This window comes from Vicia villosa, linkage group LG1 (assembly GCF_029867415.1).
Source record: "Vicia villosa cultivar HV-30 ecotype Madison, WI linkage group LG1, Vvil1.0, whole genome shotgun sequence".
Taxonomy (NCBI): domain Eukaryota; kingdom Viridiplantae; phylum Streptophyta; class Magnoliopsida; order Fabales; family Fabaceae; genus Vicia; species Vicia villosa.
Genome location: NC_081180.1, coordinates 189,815,905 through 189,835,380, shown reverse-complemented (window position 1 = coordinate 189,835,380; position 19,476 = coordinate 189,815,905). Strand labels below are relative to the sequence as shown.

Below are 19,476 nucleotides of genomic sequence, written 5' to 3'. Positions count from 1 at the left end.
AGAATTGTATGCGGTTGATTTAAGACTTATGGAAATTTATCGTGTAGTCGCTATGATTTTATCAAGCTTCTGATAAATGTCCATTGAATTTAAATCCGAGAACATCTTTCACTCACCATCGATCTTAATTACTAACTTTGATAACATACTTGACAAGTTTCAAGATGGTTATCTTTAACATCTAACAATTGACTTTAATTTCCGCAATTTATTATACCGCTCTTTATATTTCTCGCTTTATCGGTTTATTTTATCATTTCATCATATTTACATTCCGCTATTTTCTCTTTGTCCATTTGGACGTTTATATTCCGCTATTTTCTCTTTGTCCATTTGGACACTATGTTTATGTTTCCGCTATTTTTATTTTGTCCACTTGGACCATACTTTACTTTTATGCTAACACTAATAATCAACCAAAATCTAAAAAACACATAAGGCTCTCTTTTGGACTATTGGTTACTATCCTGAGCATTTTGGAGATTCGGACTTATGGACTTAGTACCTCTGGACCCTTATTCTATTATTACTTTGTTGTTATTCTGTCTGTCTGGCATTGGATTGTTGTCTGTTTGTGCATGCAGGTATTTCCTTGAAAGCCCTTGATGGTTAATTCCAAGGCATTGATATAAGGATTTTACCCGAAAACAGCCGTTACTCTGCCCAATTTCCGTCAGAATTTTAATGTGCTTAATGCAAAGTGGTGCTGAAGATAATAAATTTATCTGGATCCCCAAGTGATAATGTGTTGGTTTAATGTCGATATTCCAAAGGATGGGAAATCTACCTTGACTCATAATGTCAAGTGTTGGCTTCTTCTTCGGTTAGACCGTTCTTTTCCTTAGCTTTAATTTTACGCAATAGGATAGCCTCTTCATCTCCTCCCCTTCTTTAATTTTCAAAATCTTCTCTCTATTTACAAAATATTTTTATGTTTGCAACCCTTTTAAAACCTTTTTTCTTAAAATATCTTTTGCCCTTAGTGGCCTTTTCTTCAAAAGGTTTAGACACGACTAATTGTCGAAACGAGTGGAGATACCCCACAATTTTGAAATTGATTCATATAATGAGATCTTTTCCGCGTGACAGAGCTAGTGGCATACTCATCGAATTTATCCGAGTTGGAGCCCTTCTTTCATTTGCGATGCAAAGAACTCGTTTGTTCTCATGCTCAAGATCAATGACTGAGTATTTCTCTCCGACGATGACAAAGTGTTTATTCGTTTTAAAAATGTTTTCCCTTTAAGCGGAACTACATTAGCTCTGACTTCTCCATTGCATCGAGGAGGTATGTAGACACAAGGCTTAACGTCTTGCCGAGTTTATTTTAAAAATAAAACAAACCCTTTTTAGCACACACGACGCAGATTTTCAAAAAGGTTCCTGTGGAGTACCACAGATATGAGGGGTGCTTTAAACCTTCCCCTCATATAATCAACACCCGTACCTTAGATCTCTTTCTTGTTTTAAAAATATAACTTTGGTTTTATCGTTCTTTTCCCTTTTCCTTTGGAATCAATAAAGCGCGGTGGCGATTTCAAACGAAATATTAAGTCGAGTCAATCCTATGGCTTCGATATCAGATTTTCCCCGCTACAGAAAAATGGCGACTTCACTGGGGACCCAGTTTTAAGTGTGTTAAGTCTATTTTTGTTTATCTGTGTGTTTTTTCTGTATATATTGTTGTGTGCTTTGTTTGTTTTTTTTCTTTTTTTTTCTTTTTGGTGCTCGATGGTTCCTCTGTGATGAGATAAAGTTCTAACCCGAACTTTGGTGAGTAACTTGAGATAGGAGGTGGTAAGACCAATAGTCGCATGTCAGGAGCAATCCTTACCATGAGCGTCATATGGTGGAACCCCAATCAGTGGAGGCCTCATGGAAGGTAGTAGAGGTTGTTACGAACCATCGTGATAACGCTATTACTTTCAATAGTAAGTGTCCGTAGAAGCGGAATGGCCTAGAACCTTTTAATCCAAATAAGCCTTTTTAGGATGTAGTGCAGAAACAAGATCAAGTACCAATTTGAGCTTGTTGTCATGCGATACTACGCTCAGACGAGGTCTTTTTAGGCATATTATTGGTTCCCATGAGCAATTGTGTGTGCCGGTAATATCCGATAGAAGATTGAAAACTCTGGGAACCTTTGTAGAACCCGTTCGGCAGGTACAAAATTCCCTAGATCATACCTTGTGGGATGGTTAGACCCATGGCTCCATACTCGTGACGTCGAACCTTTGAACCTGTGAACTATGATCTTATATGACCTTGCATGCTCTTGGTTGTGGTTGATGCATAAACCATGCATTCATGCATCCATGAAAACTCTTTTTCTTTTGGTTTTCAAGGAACTTAGAGGTCTTTCCTTGTGAACATCATAAGTTTCATCAAACTCAATGGATCTTGGGTGTTGATGGGGTGAAAACTCTAATCCACCAAAATGGATGATTGATTTTGATGATAACTTGATTAATGCTTTGATCCAATGTTTGAGTGTTTACAAGTTAATATCTTAAATTCCTTGAAACTCAAAAATTAAAATAAAAAATATTCATCTGCATTGCATGCATAATTCTACATTTGGTCCTGCTTTCTAAAGAAGTTTTCCAGAGCCTTATTTCCTATCTCCTGGTATCATCAGTACAAGGCTCGTGCTAAGAAGAAATGGAAAGTATCAAACAAGAGATTCTTGAACTCTGCAAAGAGGTGGTTACTTTGAAGGCTGGTATGGAGCATCTGACTACTCTGGTTGAGGCTCTAGTAGCTGCCCAAGTCAATCCTCCTATGATGGAAGAAAGGATGGCAAAGGTCTTTCTTGAAACTCTGAACTCATCCTTTCCTAAGGGGATAGTAGTCTGTACACATACTGACTCCCACGGAGAGGTGGATATGAAAGCGCTTCTAGAAAAAGATGTCCAAAAGGAATGTTTGCTTGAAGAAGGTAACTCAGCTGGTAGTGTGAAGAAGTTTGGTAATGACTTTTCAAAGAAGAAAATCAGGGGAGGAAACAATCATCATCAACATCACCATGTTTCCTATGTCATTCCTGTATCCAATTCAGTTCATGCAATTCCAGATTATCAGCAGAGTACTCGTCAACGAGCTCCTCCACTGAACGAGCAAAATCAATCTCAAAAGGGGAATTTTGATCCCATCCCCATGACTTACACAGAATTGTACCCTGCTTTGATTCGTAAGAATTTGGTTCAGATAAGGTCACCGCCTCCTGTTCCCGAGAAACTCCCTTGGTGGTACAAAGCTGACGCCACATGTGCTTTTCATCAGAATGCTCCTGGACATAGCTTAGAGGATTGCTGGCCTCTCAAGATTGAAGTTCAAAGATTAATCCATGCTGGTATTTTGACTTTCCGAGATGTTGTTCCTGCTGTTTAATTCAATTTTTTGCCAAAGCATGAATGAATCACTATTGATGGTAGCCTGAAGTTCGAAAGATGTTTCGTTCAGCATATTTCCAGATGGAGAGAGTCTCCTCAGTTTTTTAGTATTCTTACTGATTTTCATTTATAATATTACTTGTTTTTCAAATACATTGTTTGCATGTAGAAACTTGTTTATTTTTGAATGTTAATACTAATGCAATGATAATGTTTGTCTTGAAGTAATCCATTCGTTTCACTCATATTCGTTTTCAATGCATCATGATACCAATTGCTTTTGCCAAACTCTTGCTTATGCAAAGATTGGAGGGAGGATGATGATTTGAAAACGCAAAATTTCTGGTTGTATGCTTTTGAATAAAATCCTGCTGTTGATGTACATGCATTGTTTCAAATTCCCAAACACCGGAGATATAAGGAAGATAATCCCTTGTTAACCCCTTTGAGCCTTGAAGTAGGAGTTTCTTTTCTAAACGAAAAACCCTAATTTTCAACCTGGGGCAGGGTAGTCTTCAATTAATTTGACCGAGGGTTCATATTTTAAAAAGGATTGTGCATCCAAGGGTCTAAGACGTTATATCCACATCAAAGGTTGGATTATGTGAAACCACAATGGTTATCCATCGCGCATCAAAAGGCTGGAAAGTATGAAACCACAATGGTTATCCTCCATACGCCAAGGAATGAGGCAATCACAACCCTCTCAACAAGTCAAGACAAAGTCAATATCACACGATTTGTTCAAATCAAAAGAATGAAAAAGAAAAGAAAGAATAAGAAAAAGCTCGCTAAGTCAAAAACTTGAAAATAAATGACTTAGGCAAAAGTTAGAGCATCCCGCTGGACGACTAACTCAAAAGAATCAGTCCAGGCAAAAGTTAGGGAAAATAAAGTAAAAAAGGAAAAAGTGAAAAGTGAAAAGAAAGGACTACAGAGCAAAAGTCCTCAACAATGAACAATTCTGTATGAATAAAAAACGAAGACAAAAAGGGTGACTGCTATCTCCAAGAAAGCTTCATTGGATCATTAATGGCACAAAATCCTTTTGAGAGATGAATACTCATGTTGAGTTGACTGAACATAGGACTGGAGAACATCACGAAGATGGGGTGGGCTAAATAAATTTTGAGCCTAAAAATCTTTTTTTTCTGAAAACCGTGAACCAGACCACGTTACAACCCTTAAAAGTCCTAATTGAAGCAGGGTTTATTTTGAAAGCATACTTAAAACAAGAAAGCGTTCTTAGCTTCTATCGGTTATGCTGAAAACTTGTGTTGGTATCATATGCATACAAAAATCAATGTCATTCCTTAACCAGTGATTCGTTCACAAGGTTTTGTGACATCTTTTCAATAAAACTTCAAGACTTACATAATTGTTGCATTTTCATTCTCAGAATAAACATTTTTCTGCTCGTAAACATTTGTTTGACATTCAGGAAATTTACATCTGATCATCAGTAGAAAACTAAAACATTGCCAGGGGCATGTTGTTTTCCCAGTATAATGCTTTTGCAAGTTTGATTACCATCATGGGGCAAAGCTTGAAGACTCTGTTGAACAAAGGAATGTGCCAAGTTCAGTCAATCAGGGGCAGTTACGTCGAGATTCGATTAATCTCTCCAAGAATCTGTTGATCTGGGGCAGATTATTCCAAGTCTTTATGACGCCAAGGATCTTTATGAACCTTTTGAGGCAGATTCCTCTCATAGACCATGTAGTATGGGGCAAGTTGTGAATCAGAAGTTACCTTTATCACCTCATTAGCTTGAAGTACAAAGTTCGTTGCCATGATCAGTTCAGTGTATGTCACTCTCTACCAAGATGTTTTGAGACAACGGTTGACTGTTGGGTTTTCTTTCTCACCTTGTGTTGAGTTTTGAACTAAAATCCCCCGCATGTTAACTTGTTTGCTTTGATGTTAACTTCTTAGTTCCTCTGCAAGTTCGGAATGGAGATTTTCTCCAAAGATATTTTCTCTGATTCCCCATAATAGAGCTTGATGTGTTGTCCAATCTTTTTGATAAGTAGAAGATGATCTGTAAATTCCTTGCAGAGATTGATAATCCCACTGAGTTTGTTCCTCGTGGAAGAATTTTGCTTCGATGTTCCTCCTCAGCTCACTTGTCAGGATGGAGTTAATCCCCATTTGAGTTCATTCCTCATTGGATAGAGTCTTTTTTGACCGTTTCTATCCAGTTTATTCCGGGAGTTGAACTTTGGTCTCTTACAATACTATTTTGAACCTCTCTAGGCTGGGAAATCTAGATTGAGAAAGCATTTATTTTGCACCTATTGAGGATTCTTCTTTCCTCAATAATGGAAAATTCATTTGTGATTGATGTTCTTATCAGATATTGAAAGGCTTATTTTCCAGCAGTGATGTGCTTGAAAGCAAGGGGCAGGTTTTGATTTTGAGCAACTTGTGTCATCCCCATCATGTTTTTGTTGACAACAAATGGAAGCCTCTTTATTTGAGAAAGCTTGTGTGTCTCTACATATCAATCTTATCTTCACAGCAAGTGATAATCTCTCAGGCTTTATGAACTTCTTGATTCCAAATGGAAGAAGCTCAGCATATGGTAAGTCGCTTTAGTGTAAGTGACAGTTTACATCCAGTACCTTTTCTCGAGCCATGTCCTTGATTAAAGAAGAAGTTGATCCCTATTCTTAGCGGCATCTTAATACCCTCAGCAGCTTATCATCAACTATTGAGTTGGTAGCCTATCGTCAACTATTGAGGCGGTAATTCAATTTGCTTCTTGTCAACCATTGAGGCGGTAATTCGATTTTCTTTACCTTTAACTATTGAGTTGGTATCCTATCGTCAACTATTGAGGCGGTAATTCAATTTTTCTTCTACCTTCAACTATTGAGTTGGTATCTTATCGTCAACTATTGAGGCGGTAATTCAATTTACTTCTACCTTCAACTATTGAGTTGGTAGCCTATCGTCAACTATTGAGGCGGTAATTCAATTTGCTTCTCGTCAACCATTGAGGCGGTAATTCAATCTTTCTCTACCTTCGACTACTGAGTTGGTAGCCTATCGTCAACTATTGAGGCAGTAATTCAATCTTTCTCTACCTTCAATTATTGTGTTGGTAGTTCACCTTCAGTGGAACGTTGGTGTATTTTGTTCATCATCAGTGGTACATCGATGTATTTCTCTTTAATTCCTTCAGTGGAACATTGGTATGTGTTATCGTCAGTGGTACGACGGTACATCTCTTTTTCTACCTCCAGTGGAACGTTTGTAGCTCACCTTCAGAGGAACGTTGGTGTATATTGATTACATTTTCATCGTCAGTGGTACGTCGATGTATTTCTCTTTAATACCTTCAGTGGAACATTGGTATGTGTTATCATCAGTGGTACGATGGTACATCTCTTTCCTACCTCCAGTGGAACGTTGGTAGTTCACCTTCAGTGGAACGTTGGTGTATATTGATTATATCTTCATCGTCAGTGGTACGTCGATGTATTTCTCTTAAATACCTTCATTTGAACGTTGGTATGTGTTATCGTCAGTGGTACGGCGGTACATCTCTTTTTCTACCTCCAGTGGAATGTTGGTATTTCATCTTCAGTGGAACGTTGGTGTATCTTATTATCTTCATCATCAGTGGTACATCGATGTATTTCTTTTTATTCCTTCAGTGGAACGTTGGTATGTGTTATCGTCAATGGTACGGCGGTACATTTCTTTTCTACCTTCAGTGGAACGTTGGTGTATTTTGTTATATGATCATCGTCAGTGGTACGACGATGCATTTCTATTCATATCATCAGTGGAACGATGGTGTGTTCTCTGTTAACGAAAGATAGGTATTCTGATTCCTCAGTGAAAGAGGATGCATATTTTTCCATCCCCAGTGAAAGAGGATGTCCCCTTTTCTCATCCCTAGTGAAAGGTGATGCTTTAACCTCTCTAGTGCGAAATGTTTTCCCCAGTGAATTTTCGATTCCCAGCAGAGTTTCGTCTCTCCAACAGAGTCTTATCTTCCCCAGTGGAGTTTTTCCTGCAAAGACATTTTGTTTTCCCCAGTGGATTTCCTTTGCCTCCCCAGTGTTGCCATGTTGCATCGTCATCATATGCATTCATTAAACATTGCATTGCATCTTAGGATCAAAAAATTGTGTGTTTTATATATTTAAGTCTCTTCAATCTCGTCAAAACGAAGATTTGCAATCATCGTACCTCCGGATCGAAGAAACTTAAATAGGGGCATCTATCATACCCCAATTTTTGACCCTAAGATCATACATCATTTGCACTAATCAAGAGCACTATATTGAAGCTCTATCTTTGATACTATGATCATCTCTGAGGGGAATCATCAGCACTTTTTTTATTTGTTTAATACTAACCAAATACCAAAAATATTGTTTTGTTTCTTTGTAGGCTTTTGTTTTGTAGGTACTAAACCAAGACATCCATAAGCAAGGCATTTTCCACACTTTGACATCATGAAATCGATTTCCCTCGGGTAAATCGATTTCCCTACAGCAATTTTCAACAAAATCACATTCTGGACAGCATGAAATCGATTTCCCTCCTGGGTAAATTGATTTCCCTAGTGTATTTTGCGCCAAATTCTCTTCTGGAACAGAGTGAAATCGATTTCACTCCTGGGGAAATCGATTTCCTTGAGGCGAAATTCAAAAAAAAATAGAGAGGGAAGCTTGATTTGATTTTGGCACCTATTTTCTTTGACCAATTTTGTCATTTTACCAATTTTCCACCTCACCAAAATAATTCCCTTCATTAATTCCACTTTAACCTCATTTTACCATTTTTTACCATTTAAATGCCATTTAACTACCAATTAAACACAAGTTAATTAACCAAGAGCAAATGACCAAATTGCCACTACTCTTGCTCTCATCCTATAAATAGAGGTCACTACTCTCTCATTTCTCAAGCTTGGAGAGCCAAAAAATTGCTTGCAAATTCATTTCTCACCCTTTCCAAAACCCTCACCCAAAGTTCATTTTCGAAGAATTAGTGAGATTCACATTGATTCTTACTAGTTTTGAACTAAACCTCCTACATTTCTCTCTTTGCTTTGTTTGTTTATCTCCAATTTGAAGGATCTACACACTTTGTGCTTGTTCTTGAAGCTACTCCAAGACTTTTGTTCAAGAAGTGGTAATTTGCTAAATCCATGATGTAGATCTTTGTTGTTTTGGTTTAATGCATCTTAGATGCTACATTGATGATATTTGCTGGTTTTGTGATGGAAATTTCGTGCTCAAGTTGAGGTGTGACCATAAGGTGTTTGTATATTTGTTCAAATCAAGTTTCATGCCTTTAAATGATGTTTTTGCTGAAATTTGCACTGGTGAAATCGATTTCCTCAAGGCTGAAATCGATTTCATGCTGTACGTAACTTGTTTTTTTGAAAACTGAACTATGGAAATCGATTTCCCCCTGCATGAAATTGATTTCCTGCTGGCAGAATGTGGTTTTTTGCTTTTTTTATGCTTGTTCTGGCTTCCTTCTTCCTCCATTTCATTAATATCATTGGATCTAGGATGTTGATAGGTTTGAAATGACCTAATCCATAATATTAGATGAATGATATTAATGATAGTGTGAGTTGATTATCTTTTTATGCATTTTATTTTTCTTCCTCTAATTCATTAATATCATTGGATCTAGGATGTTGATAGGTTTGAAAGGACCAAATCCATAATATTAGATGAATGATATTAATGATAGTGTGAGTTGATTTTACTTTATACATTTTATCTTCTTCTCATTTTTCTTTTGATCGATGAAAGTCTTAATACCTTGAGAATTCTCATGGATTCTTGGTAAAGACTAGATCGTTACCTATTTTCTTTTCGTGCGGTATTGCTTTCGGAGAATGATCTACATATCATTTCTCTCGCATGCATTAGCACATAAAGTTTTGACCGGCCTCGTTGTAGGGTGATTTCTACATAAATCACTTGGCGATCTGCTTAACATAGCGCAATATTTCGTGTCCCGAATAAAAAAGATCAAATATGGAAGAGAATTGTATGCGGTTGATTTAAGACTTATGGAAATTTATCGTGTAGTCGCTATGATTTTATCAAGCTTCTGATAAATGTCCATTGAACTTAAATCCGAGAACATCTTTCACTCACCATCGATCTTAATTACTAACTTTGATAACATACTTCACAAGTTTCAAGATGGTTATCTTTAACATCTAACAATTGACTTTAATTTCCGCAATTTATTATACCGCTCTTTATATTTCTCGCTTTATCGCTTTATTTTATCATTTCATCATATTTACATTCCGTTGTTTTCTCTTTGTCCATTTGGACGTTTATATTCCACTATTTTCTCTTTGTCCATTTGGACACTATGTTTATGTTTCCGCTATTTTTCTTTTGTCCACTTGGACCATACTTTACTTTTATGCTAAAACACTAATAATCAACCAAAATCTAAAAAACACATAAGGCTCTCTTATGGACTATTGGTTACTATCCTGAGCATTTTGGAGATTCGGACTTATGGACTTAGTACCTCTGGACCCTTATTCTATTGTTACTCTATCGTTATTCTGTCTGTCTGGCATTGGATTGTTGTCTATTTGTGCATGCAGGTACTTCCTTGAAAGCCCTTGATGGTTAATTCCAAGGCATTGATATAAGGATTTTACCCGAAAACAGTCGTTACTCTGCCCAATTTCCGTCAGAATTTTAATGTGCTTAATGCAAAGTGGTGCTCAAGATAATAAGTTCATCTGGATCCCCAAGTGATAATGTGTTGGTACTGATAAGTCCAAAGGATGGGAAATCTATCTTGACTCATAAAATATTTCAGGATCTTTCGCTAGAGAAGTGGATCGAAACACCTTAAGGGTGTTTGTCATATATTCTAATTGAGTAGTTTCCTGGGCTACTAAAGCTTCTGTCGAAGAAGGAGCTTGGTTTTTTTGAATCTCCATAGTCTCAACTAAAATGGGTTTTCCTTTGTCATCAACTTTGTTCTTGCTCACAATGGGCCTAGACCTATGATAAATGGGAAATTATTCAAAATTTACATTCACATTAGGGTTAGGGATTGGACCCATAAATGCGTGTGTTTCACAACAATTTCAAGAGGGATTAATACCTGAGAAGCATAAATTATGCGTTTCTCTTCAAGGTAGGGAGGCTCTGGTAAGTACTCTTGATTTCCCACTAGCAGCGGCCTTGATATCTTTCGGATCGGTTGAGAAAAATCATCATGTTGTGTTTGTTTGAGCTTTTGATCAGTGGAAGCCATTGATGTTAAGGTTTGTTAGAAAAATGCAAAGCTTTGTGAATGGGTTTGTGAGGAAGAAGATAACAAAAGGTTGTTGTTTCTGAGAGAGCAAGGGGAAAAAGTTTTTAAAGTGACGGAGGTCACTATTTATAGAAGCAAGAATTGATCTTTGCAATTCTGAAATTTTTATGTTTAGAAATTAGTGGGACACGCGTTTGTTGGTGATGGATCATTCAGGCGGTTGCACGGTTTTTTAGCCTCACTCCAACTTAATAGGGGTAATGATCACTTTTAGTACGCACGTCTTGATGAACGTTTTGAAAGAAAATGTCATAATTACTATGACGTCATTTAATTTAGGGAGACTGAAAGGTTAAAATGGTCGAAATCTGAAGTGACAAGATATGCCTATTTTTGCATTTTATTCGAAATAGACATTTATTGGGGGCAATTTGATAACTGGAGATTTTGACAGTCAGAGACGAAGTATTTTAGATGGTATGATTTGAAAAGAAAATAGGAAATGGTTGTGCAAAGCTATGTATCAAAGTTTCTTCGTCAAGTCGGAGCTTAAGCTGAGAAGTCTTCAAAGTCTCAAAATAAAGATCAAAGACGATTCGAGATATCTCGAAATATATACATATTTCGATAAGTCACGTTGGTTGCGTTCCAGAGCTTCGAGCAGTAATATTTGAATTTCAAAGTGATTCGTTTCAGCCAGGGGGACACGTGGAAGCCTTAGAAGATTGAAATACATGCAAAGGGGAAATGTGGCATTTCGTTAGGAAAAGACCGTTAAGGTCGAATTAGTATTAATAAGAGTCTTAATGTTAGGATTCAGGGTTTTCAATTTGTACAAAAATACTCAAAAATACTTAATTACTAAGCGTAAGAGAAAGAGTTTGCTAAGAATGTACGTGTAAAACCAGTATCATTTTCAATGTTATTTTCATTGTTTTAATGAAAGTCATTTATATACCTTCATCGAATTATTTCATATTACAGTCGAAGCTTTTAACATTTTTCCCTTTCATATGTTCTTTTACTTTCTTTCTCTTTTATGTCCTTTCTCTTTTAAACTTAAATACTTTTGTCAATACAAGTAGATATCCAGTATGAATTTAATTACAAATATGATATCACTTATATACATGTCCTAGGATGAATCTAGTCAATCTTGTAAGTTTTCAAACATATAAAATTTGGAGGACTAGCGGTTGTTTACCAGAAACCACTATAAAAAGATCCTCGTGATGTTGTCTATCAATTGCAAAATGAATGGCATCAAAAAGCCTCAAGTGCATGATGCCTCATGAATTTGAAATTAGTTACATGGGGCTGGAGTTTTCACTTAGGTCAGATTTTTGAATCAACTTATTTCCAATTAGAGGCCAGATTTGTAACACCCTTTTAAACCCCCACGACAATTAATAAAATATTCAGAGTAAACACAAAACAAGGGTATCAAAATTCAGATAAAATAAACATCACATTTAGATGTCATGCTTCACGAGGAACAATTCACCATAAAGTATAAAATTGTGTTCATCACGGCAGAATAAGTTTAACACAGAATAGTTTAATCTTCACCAAAGCATAAACCAAAAGGAAACATAATCCGAATTCAACAGAAATAATAGTATAATTAAAGACAAAAAACTAGCATTCCCCACTGTTATAGATCAGAGCATAACATCGACGATATACTAAACGGACTAGCCTAAGCTATCCTCACCAAGCCAAAAGCCGCTACTCCTCAATCTGAAAAATATCAACAGCAAGGGTGAGTCTCATTCGCAATTAACAAATATTATGCGCCATGAATAATAAAACGTCATAACTATATCATTCACCAATTGTAACATATTCAAACTTTTAGAATTATTCATCAACAATACAAAATGCAATAAACCACATCACTGGAAAATAACACTTGAGTTCTTCAAATCAAGTTATAATAATATAAATGCAATGCACTGACACTATGCATGTGGTACCAATTCGTCATGGGATGAACCCATCTGACCGATCTAAACATCACTGAGATACGGCCCTACCGGCACAAATTCCACACAATGGGAATTTTTCCCTCCACTGATCCAAAACATCACCGAGATTCAACCACCAAAATGTTTATGAATGCATGCAACATATAACATACTTACTATCACAAATCAGGATGAATAACTCATCTCAATACCACATCACTGAATAGAGTATGTAAATGTCTCAACATCATTCAACTAATTCACACATGATCACAATAATCATAATAATAATTACAATCAATCCATTACCATATCAAATACATTGTCACACCTAACATCATATACACACAATGTTTTAATTTCACCAAACTAATTAAATCTGGATTTTAAAATAAAATCAGGCTACTGCCCATCCCACCATTTCATCTTATAAAATATTTAACCAGCTTTGCAACGCCCAAAACAGCACTCAAAATGGATACACGGATCAAAAGATATGAATTTTAGAAAATAGTTTATTTTTCCAAAAAGCTATCGCGTAACCGGTTACAGGAATAGCGTAACCGGTTACAGGAATAGCGTAACCGGTTACAGGAATAGCGTAACCGGTTTCTTCCACAAAATTATTAAATATCTTCATAAAACCTCCAGTGTAACCGGTTACGGGAATAGCGTAACCGGTTACGCTTGACGTAACTCTATTCGCAATCATTCTAAACAGGCTGTAACCGGTTACAGAAATAGCGTAACCGGTTACGAACTCGAAAAATTCAATTTTTGGAACATAACACTCAGCGTAACCGATTACGTAATCGATTACGGTCCCTCTTCCAACAGCAACTATGTTTTGACAGCATCTATCCATTTTCAACTCACCCCATTTCATATCAAACCGATTATCACATAGAAACAACACCAATTCACTTATTATAGCACAAATCTAACATGTTTTAGAAGTCTATTAACATCATATGCAATCATCATCATTCAAATTCATCAATTCACCCTAAACTATGAAAACCCCCAAAACCTAACATCTCCTAATTGAATCAAATAACACACTAATCAATTATATTATTCATGAATACATAAGAGGTATTAATCGGAAGAATCTCCCTTACCTTAATTCGAAATTCTTGAAAGCTCTCTTCCTTATCTTCTCCTCTTTCACGTATTCAGCTTCTCTCCAATGTGCTCTTTTTCTTGTATTTTCCAAAATCTTTGTTTTTCCTTGTTTTAAGAAAATAGCGTATAGTTTTAGTAAAAGGCCCAACATATTGCACCCCCTTTTTACTAAACACGACAATGACCCAATAGCTCTACATTCCACATTTCTCCCATTAATCAAATTAAAATACCGAATTTCCAAATAATTAATTTAAATTCCATTTAAATTAATAAATAGAAAATATGAGGTGTTACAACTCTTCCCACTAAAAGAGTTTTCGTCCTTGAAAACATACCTTAGGTGAAGAGTTCCGGATAGGAGTCCTTCCTCTGACTCTCTAGTTCCCAGGTAACATTTCCACCTACTGCTCCTCCCCAAGCTACTCCGACCAATGTTATCTCTTTACCACGTAACTGTTTCAGCTTTCGGTCTTTAATTCTCACAGACAAAGCCTCAACCGTCACATTATCCTTCACATGTACATCATCCACTTGGATTACGTGAGATGGATCCGCAATGTATTTCCTCATCTGGGACACATGAAATACATCATGCAAATTCGTAAGCATGAGCGGTAAAGCATTACGATAATCCATTTCTCCAACTCTTTTCGTAATCTGAAACGGACCAATGAAACGTGGCGTCAACTTCATTGACTTCAGCGCTCGACCAACACCTGTCATAGGAGTCACTCCCAGAAACACATGATCTCCTTCTTGAAACTCCGGTGTTCTCCGCCTCTTATCGTGATAGCTCTTCTAAAGACTCTGAGAAGCTTTCATCTTCTCCTAAATCATCTTAATATTTTCTTTAGTCTCTTAAACAATCTATGGTCCAATTACCGCACTCTCACCAGATTCTTACCAACATAACGATGTTCTACACCTCCTACCATACAAAGCTTCAAACGGAGCCATTCAAATGCTCGAATGAAAACTATTATTGTAGGTAAACTCAATCAAAGGCAGATAACTATCCCAAGCACCATATTTTTCCAATACACAAGCACGCAACTAATCTTCTAATGATTGAATCGTCCTCTCTGTTTAACCATCAGACTACGAATAATAAGCATAACTCAATTTCAACTTGGTACCCAAAGTTTTTGCAAACTTTCACAGAATCCGATGTAAACCTTGGATCTCTATCAAACACGATACTTAAAGGAATACCATGTAGACTAACAATCCTCTCAATATACAACTGAGCTAATTTCTCCATAATATAATCCATTCTCATCGGTATAAATGAGCAGACTTTGTCAATCTATCCACAATAATCCAAATAGCTTCACAGTTCTTAACTGTCCTCGGAAAACCAAAAACAAAATCCATAGATATACTATCCCACTTCCACTCAAGAATAAACAACGGTTGCATAACTCCATACGGCTTCTGATGCTCGATCTTCGACTTTTGGAAAGTCAAACAAGAATAAACAAATTCAGCAATTTCCTTCTTCATTCCAGGCAACCAAAACAACTTCTTTAAATCATGATACAACTTGGTAGAACCAGGATGAATACTCAACCCACTACGATGTCCTTCTTCCAGAATACTTTTCCTAAGCTCCGCAACATCAAGAACACAAACTCTCTCACCAAACCTCATTATACAATTCTGGTCAATCCGAAATTCAACTTCCATGCCTTGGTTAATCAAAGCCAATCTATCAACGAACTCGACATCAATATTTTGACAATTTCATCAAGGATACCACTTCTCAGCTTCAGCATACCCAACTTAACACTATTAGAAGTACCTTCACATACCAAGCTCAAATCTATAAATTGTTCAATCAATTCCAATTCTCGCACCATCAGCATAGACATGTGTAAGGACTTCCTACTCAAAGCATCAGCAACAACGTTCGCTTTACCCGGATGATAATTCAAACCAAAATCATAATCCTTAAGGAATTCTAACCATCTTCTTTCCCTCATATTAAGCTTTTTATGATCAAAGAGGTACTTCAAACTCTTGTGATCACTAAATACTTCAAATCTCGAACAATACAAATAATGTCTCCATAAATTCAATACAAAGACCACTGCTGCCAACTCTAAGTCATGAGTCGGATAATTCCTTTCATCCACTTTGAGTTTCCTCGACGCATAAGCCACAGCCTATTGATTCTGCATTAATACACCGCCTAATCACATTAACAAAGCATCACAATATACTATAAAGGATTCCACTGGATTCAGTAAAATCAAGATAGGAGCACTAGTCAACCTATTATTTACCTCATGGAATCCTTCTTCACATTTCAAATCCCAGATAAATGCTTGACCGTTCCTTGTCAATTTAGTTAAAGGTAATGCTAACTTCGAAAATCCTTCTATAAACTTCCAGTAGTAACCTGCAAGACCAAGGAAACTACGAATTTCGGAAACTGACTTCGGAGATTCCAACTGAGATACCGCTTCTACTTTCATAGGATCAACCGCAGTACCATTATTGGAAATCACATGACCAAGAAAACTAACTTCACTCAACCATAATGCACACTTCGACAACTTAGCATAGAGCTTCTTCTCTTTCAACAATTCCATAACATTTTTTAAGTGTTCTGCATGCTCTTCTTCGCTTTTGGAATATACCAGAATGTCGTCTATAAATACCACAACGAACTTGTCGAGATAAGGATGAAAAATCCTATTCATATATTCCATAAGAACACCAGGTTCATTAGTAACTCCAAATGGCATCACTGTGTACTCGTAATGACCATACCTTGTTCTGAATGCAATCTTCACACAAATATGATGATATCCAGACCTCAAATCAATTTTACTAAATACACATGCGCCAACCAGCTGATCCATCAAATCATCACTCCTCGGCAATGGATACCGACTCTTGATAGTAACCTTGTTAAGTTGACTGTAACCCATACACAACCTCATAGAGCCTCATTTCTTCTTTACCAACAACATTGGCGCACCCCACGGCGAAACACTAGGACGAATAAATTCCTTCTTAAGCAACTATTCTAATTGACTCTTCAATTCCGCCAACTAAGATGCAGACATACGATAAGGTGCCATCAGCACATGTCTCGTTTTAGAGATTAAATCAATAGCAAACTCTACTTCCCTCTTAGGTGGCAATTCTCTAACATCTTTTGGAAAAACTTCCGGAAAGTCACGTTCCACTGGTAATTCACTACTCAACTCTTTTCCTTTCACATCCATAGATGCAAATAACATAAACACCGCAGCCCCATCTTTAACCGCCTCGTTCATCTGTCTCGCAGTCATCGCAAAATTCTCAACACTTACAAATTCAGGAAAAATAACCATCTTCGTAAAACAATTGATATGAACTCGGTTGAATTCCAACCAGTTCATCCCAGGATGACATCAAGTTGCTCGAACGGAAGGCACCCTAAGTCCATCCCAAATTCTCTACCAAAAATATTAATCGGATAATTCAAGCAAGCAAAAGAAGTAGTGAGTGAACCCGATGTTGGAGTGTCAATAACCATACTCCCATTAATATCAGATATTTCTAAATTTAATCTTTTAGCACAATCCAACGAGATAAACGAATGAGTCGCTCCAGTATCTATAATTGCAATTAAAGGTGTGCCATGAATAAAACACGTACCTTTAATCAATCGATCCTCGGGAGTAGTCTCTGACCCAGACAAAGAAAAAACCTTTCCACCAGATTGGTTCTTCTTCGGTTTCGTGCACTATGGACTGATACAGCCTTCTTCACCATAATTGTAGTAAGTCATAGTCTTCATCCTACAATCAGAAGTAATATGACCCGCTTTACCATAATTGAAGCACTTCTTATCCCAACTCTTGCACTCATTCCTTCGATCTCCAGTCTCACCACAGTTATAACACCTAACAGGAGCACCAGAGTCTCCCCCGCTAGGGCTTTTCCAATCACCAGCTGTTGGATTTCCCTTACCATATAGCTTACCTCGGTCCATATGTTTCTTACCTTTCTTGTCAACCAACTCGCGAGAGTGAGATGACTTCACCTTAATGTTGTCCTCCTCAAAAATCCTACTACAATCCACCAAGTAAGCAAATCTACTAATCCTCTGATATCTGATACCTTGCTTGATTTCATCACGAAGACGATTCTCAAATTTGATACACTTTAGGAGTTCACTAGCTTCATCATTGTTGTAGTGAGTGTAGTACTTGGCCAATTCAACAAACTTGGATGCATACTCTAGTACTGTCAGATTACCCAGCTTTAGCTTCAAGAACTCAATTTCTTTCCTTCCCCGAACATGTTCAGGAAAGCACCTCCTCAAAAACTCTCTTCTGAACACAGCCCAAGTAATAGCCACACCGTCAGCGTCCAGCTCGGCTCTAGTAGCAACCCACCAATCAACGGCTTTTTTAGACAACATGTGAGTACCATACCTCACTTTCAGGTTCTCAGCACAATCAATAACACGGAAAATCCTTTCAATTTCCTTCAGCCACTTCCGAGCACCTTCAGGATCATGAGTGCCCTTGAACAATGTGCCACTTGAAATGTTTTCATTGGCTTGACTTTTCTAGATTTTATGTACGCACTTTGACTTGCTCCTACCATACATCCTCACCTTGTCCCAAGTTATTAAGAAGGATTTGGTTGATGTAATGATCTCATCTCCTTGACTTAGTCTTGATCACCTTTATTTTGACTTGTTCTATTTGTTTTAGGAGAATGATCTCTATCATTTCTCTAATAAATATGGTGCATAAATTTTATTGACCGGTCTCATAGATGCTACTTCTATATAATTACATCATCGATTGCTTAAAGTAGTGCTAAATTTGTTCCAAATGAGATTACTAACTATAACACTAACAATTAACCATATTATTATATTAATTTTACTTTAATGCAATTTAATTTTTGCCTTTACGTTATTCCATGTATCATTCATAGCATTTTATCTTTACGTCCTTTTTCTTTTGCTCACTTGAGAACTTATTTTCTATTTGCTCACTTGAGGATTTATTTTATCTTTGCTCACTTGAGCTTTTATCTTCTTTTTTTCTTCTTTTTAGAAGACACTTAATAAAGGCAACATTCTAAAAGACTTAATTTGTGGACTTTGGACTATTTATACTATCCCTTGCTCAAGGAGTTGGACCTTTGGACTTAAGATTAGAACCTTAACTTGGAGCCTTTCATCTGATACCAATGTATCTAAGGCTTTGTATTTTATATGTGTTTTGTCAAGTTGTCTTGTTTGTGTGCAGGTGTTCTATTGATTTGAAACTTTGAGAGTTCATCTGATTAAAATTAATTTGAGACAAGTTTAAATTTTATCTAATAAATGCTTAATTGGATTGTTATCTTGTGTCTATTGGTTATTCATCTGCTCAATTGCTTTGATTCATATGATATTAATATGCTTTGAGGTTAATCTAAAGGAAGATAATTCTTGTATTAATTGTTTTAACTTCTTCTTGGTTAGATCTTTCTATTCCTTAACTTTTACTTTATGCTTTAGGATAGTCCATTCATCTCTTGCCCATCGTCTTAAATTTCAAAATCTTCTCCCTTCTTTCAATATCTTCTTGTTTTCAAACTTAAACTCTTTCTTCATAAACCTTGACTTTATCAAGTGATCGTCAAATCTTTTTCTTGAATAAATGCAAAAAACACATAAGCATATTAAAACTCTTTCAAAATTAAAGGAGGAAATG

The 19,476-nt window shown here is 36.6% G+C and overlaps 1 protein-coding gene across 1 annotated transcript; it reads right to left on the bottom strand.

Annotated features, from left to right (window-relative positions):
- Positions 1-16,821: 16,821 nt before the first annotated feature.
- LOC131661542 (uncharacterized) lies at positions 16,822-18,182 on the bottom strand. Its single transcript, XM_058931123.1, has 2 exons — positions 17,968-18,182; positions 16,822-17,080 (listed from the first exon to the last, which is right to left on the bottom strand). The coding sequence occupies exons 1-2, from the start codon at positions 18,180-18,182 to the stop codon at positions 16,822-16,824; spliced, it is 474 nt and encodes a 157-aa protein (XP_058787106.1).
- Positions 18,183-19,476: the final 1,294 nt, after the last annotated feature.

Bases quoted from the DNA above. Each gene is read 5' to 3' on its own strand.
- LOC131661542 (XM_058931123.1), bottom strand. From the start codon at position 18,182: ATGTTGTCTAAAAAAGCCGTTGATTGGTGGGTTGCTACTAGAGCCGAG. The intron at 17,081-17,967 runs GTACTACACTCA...TGAATTTGTAAG, and splicing joins AAGTTTGTTGAATTGGCCAA to TGTTGAGAATTTTGCGATGA.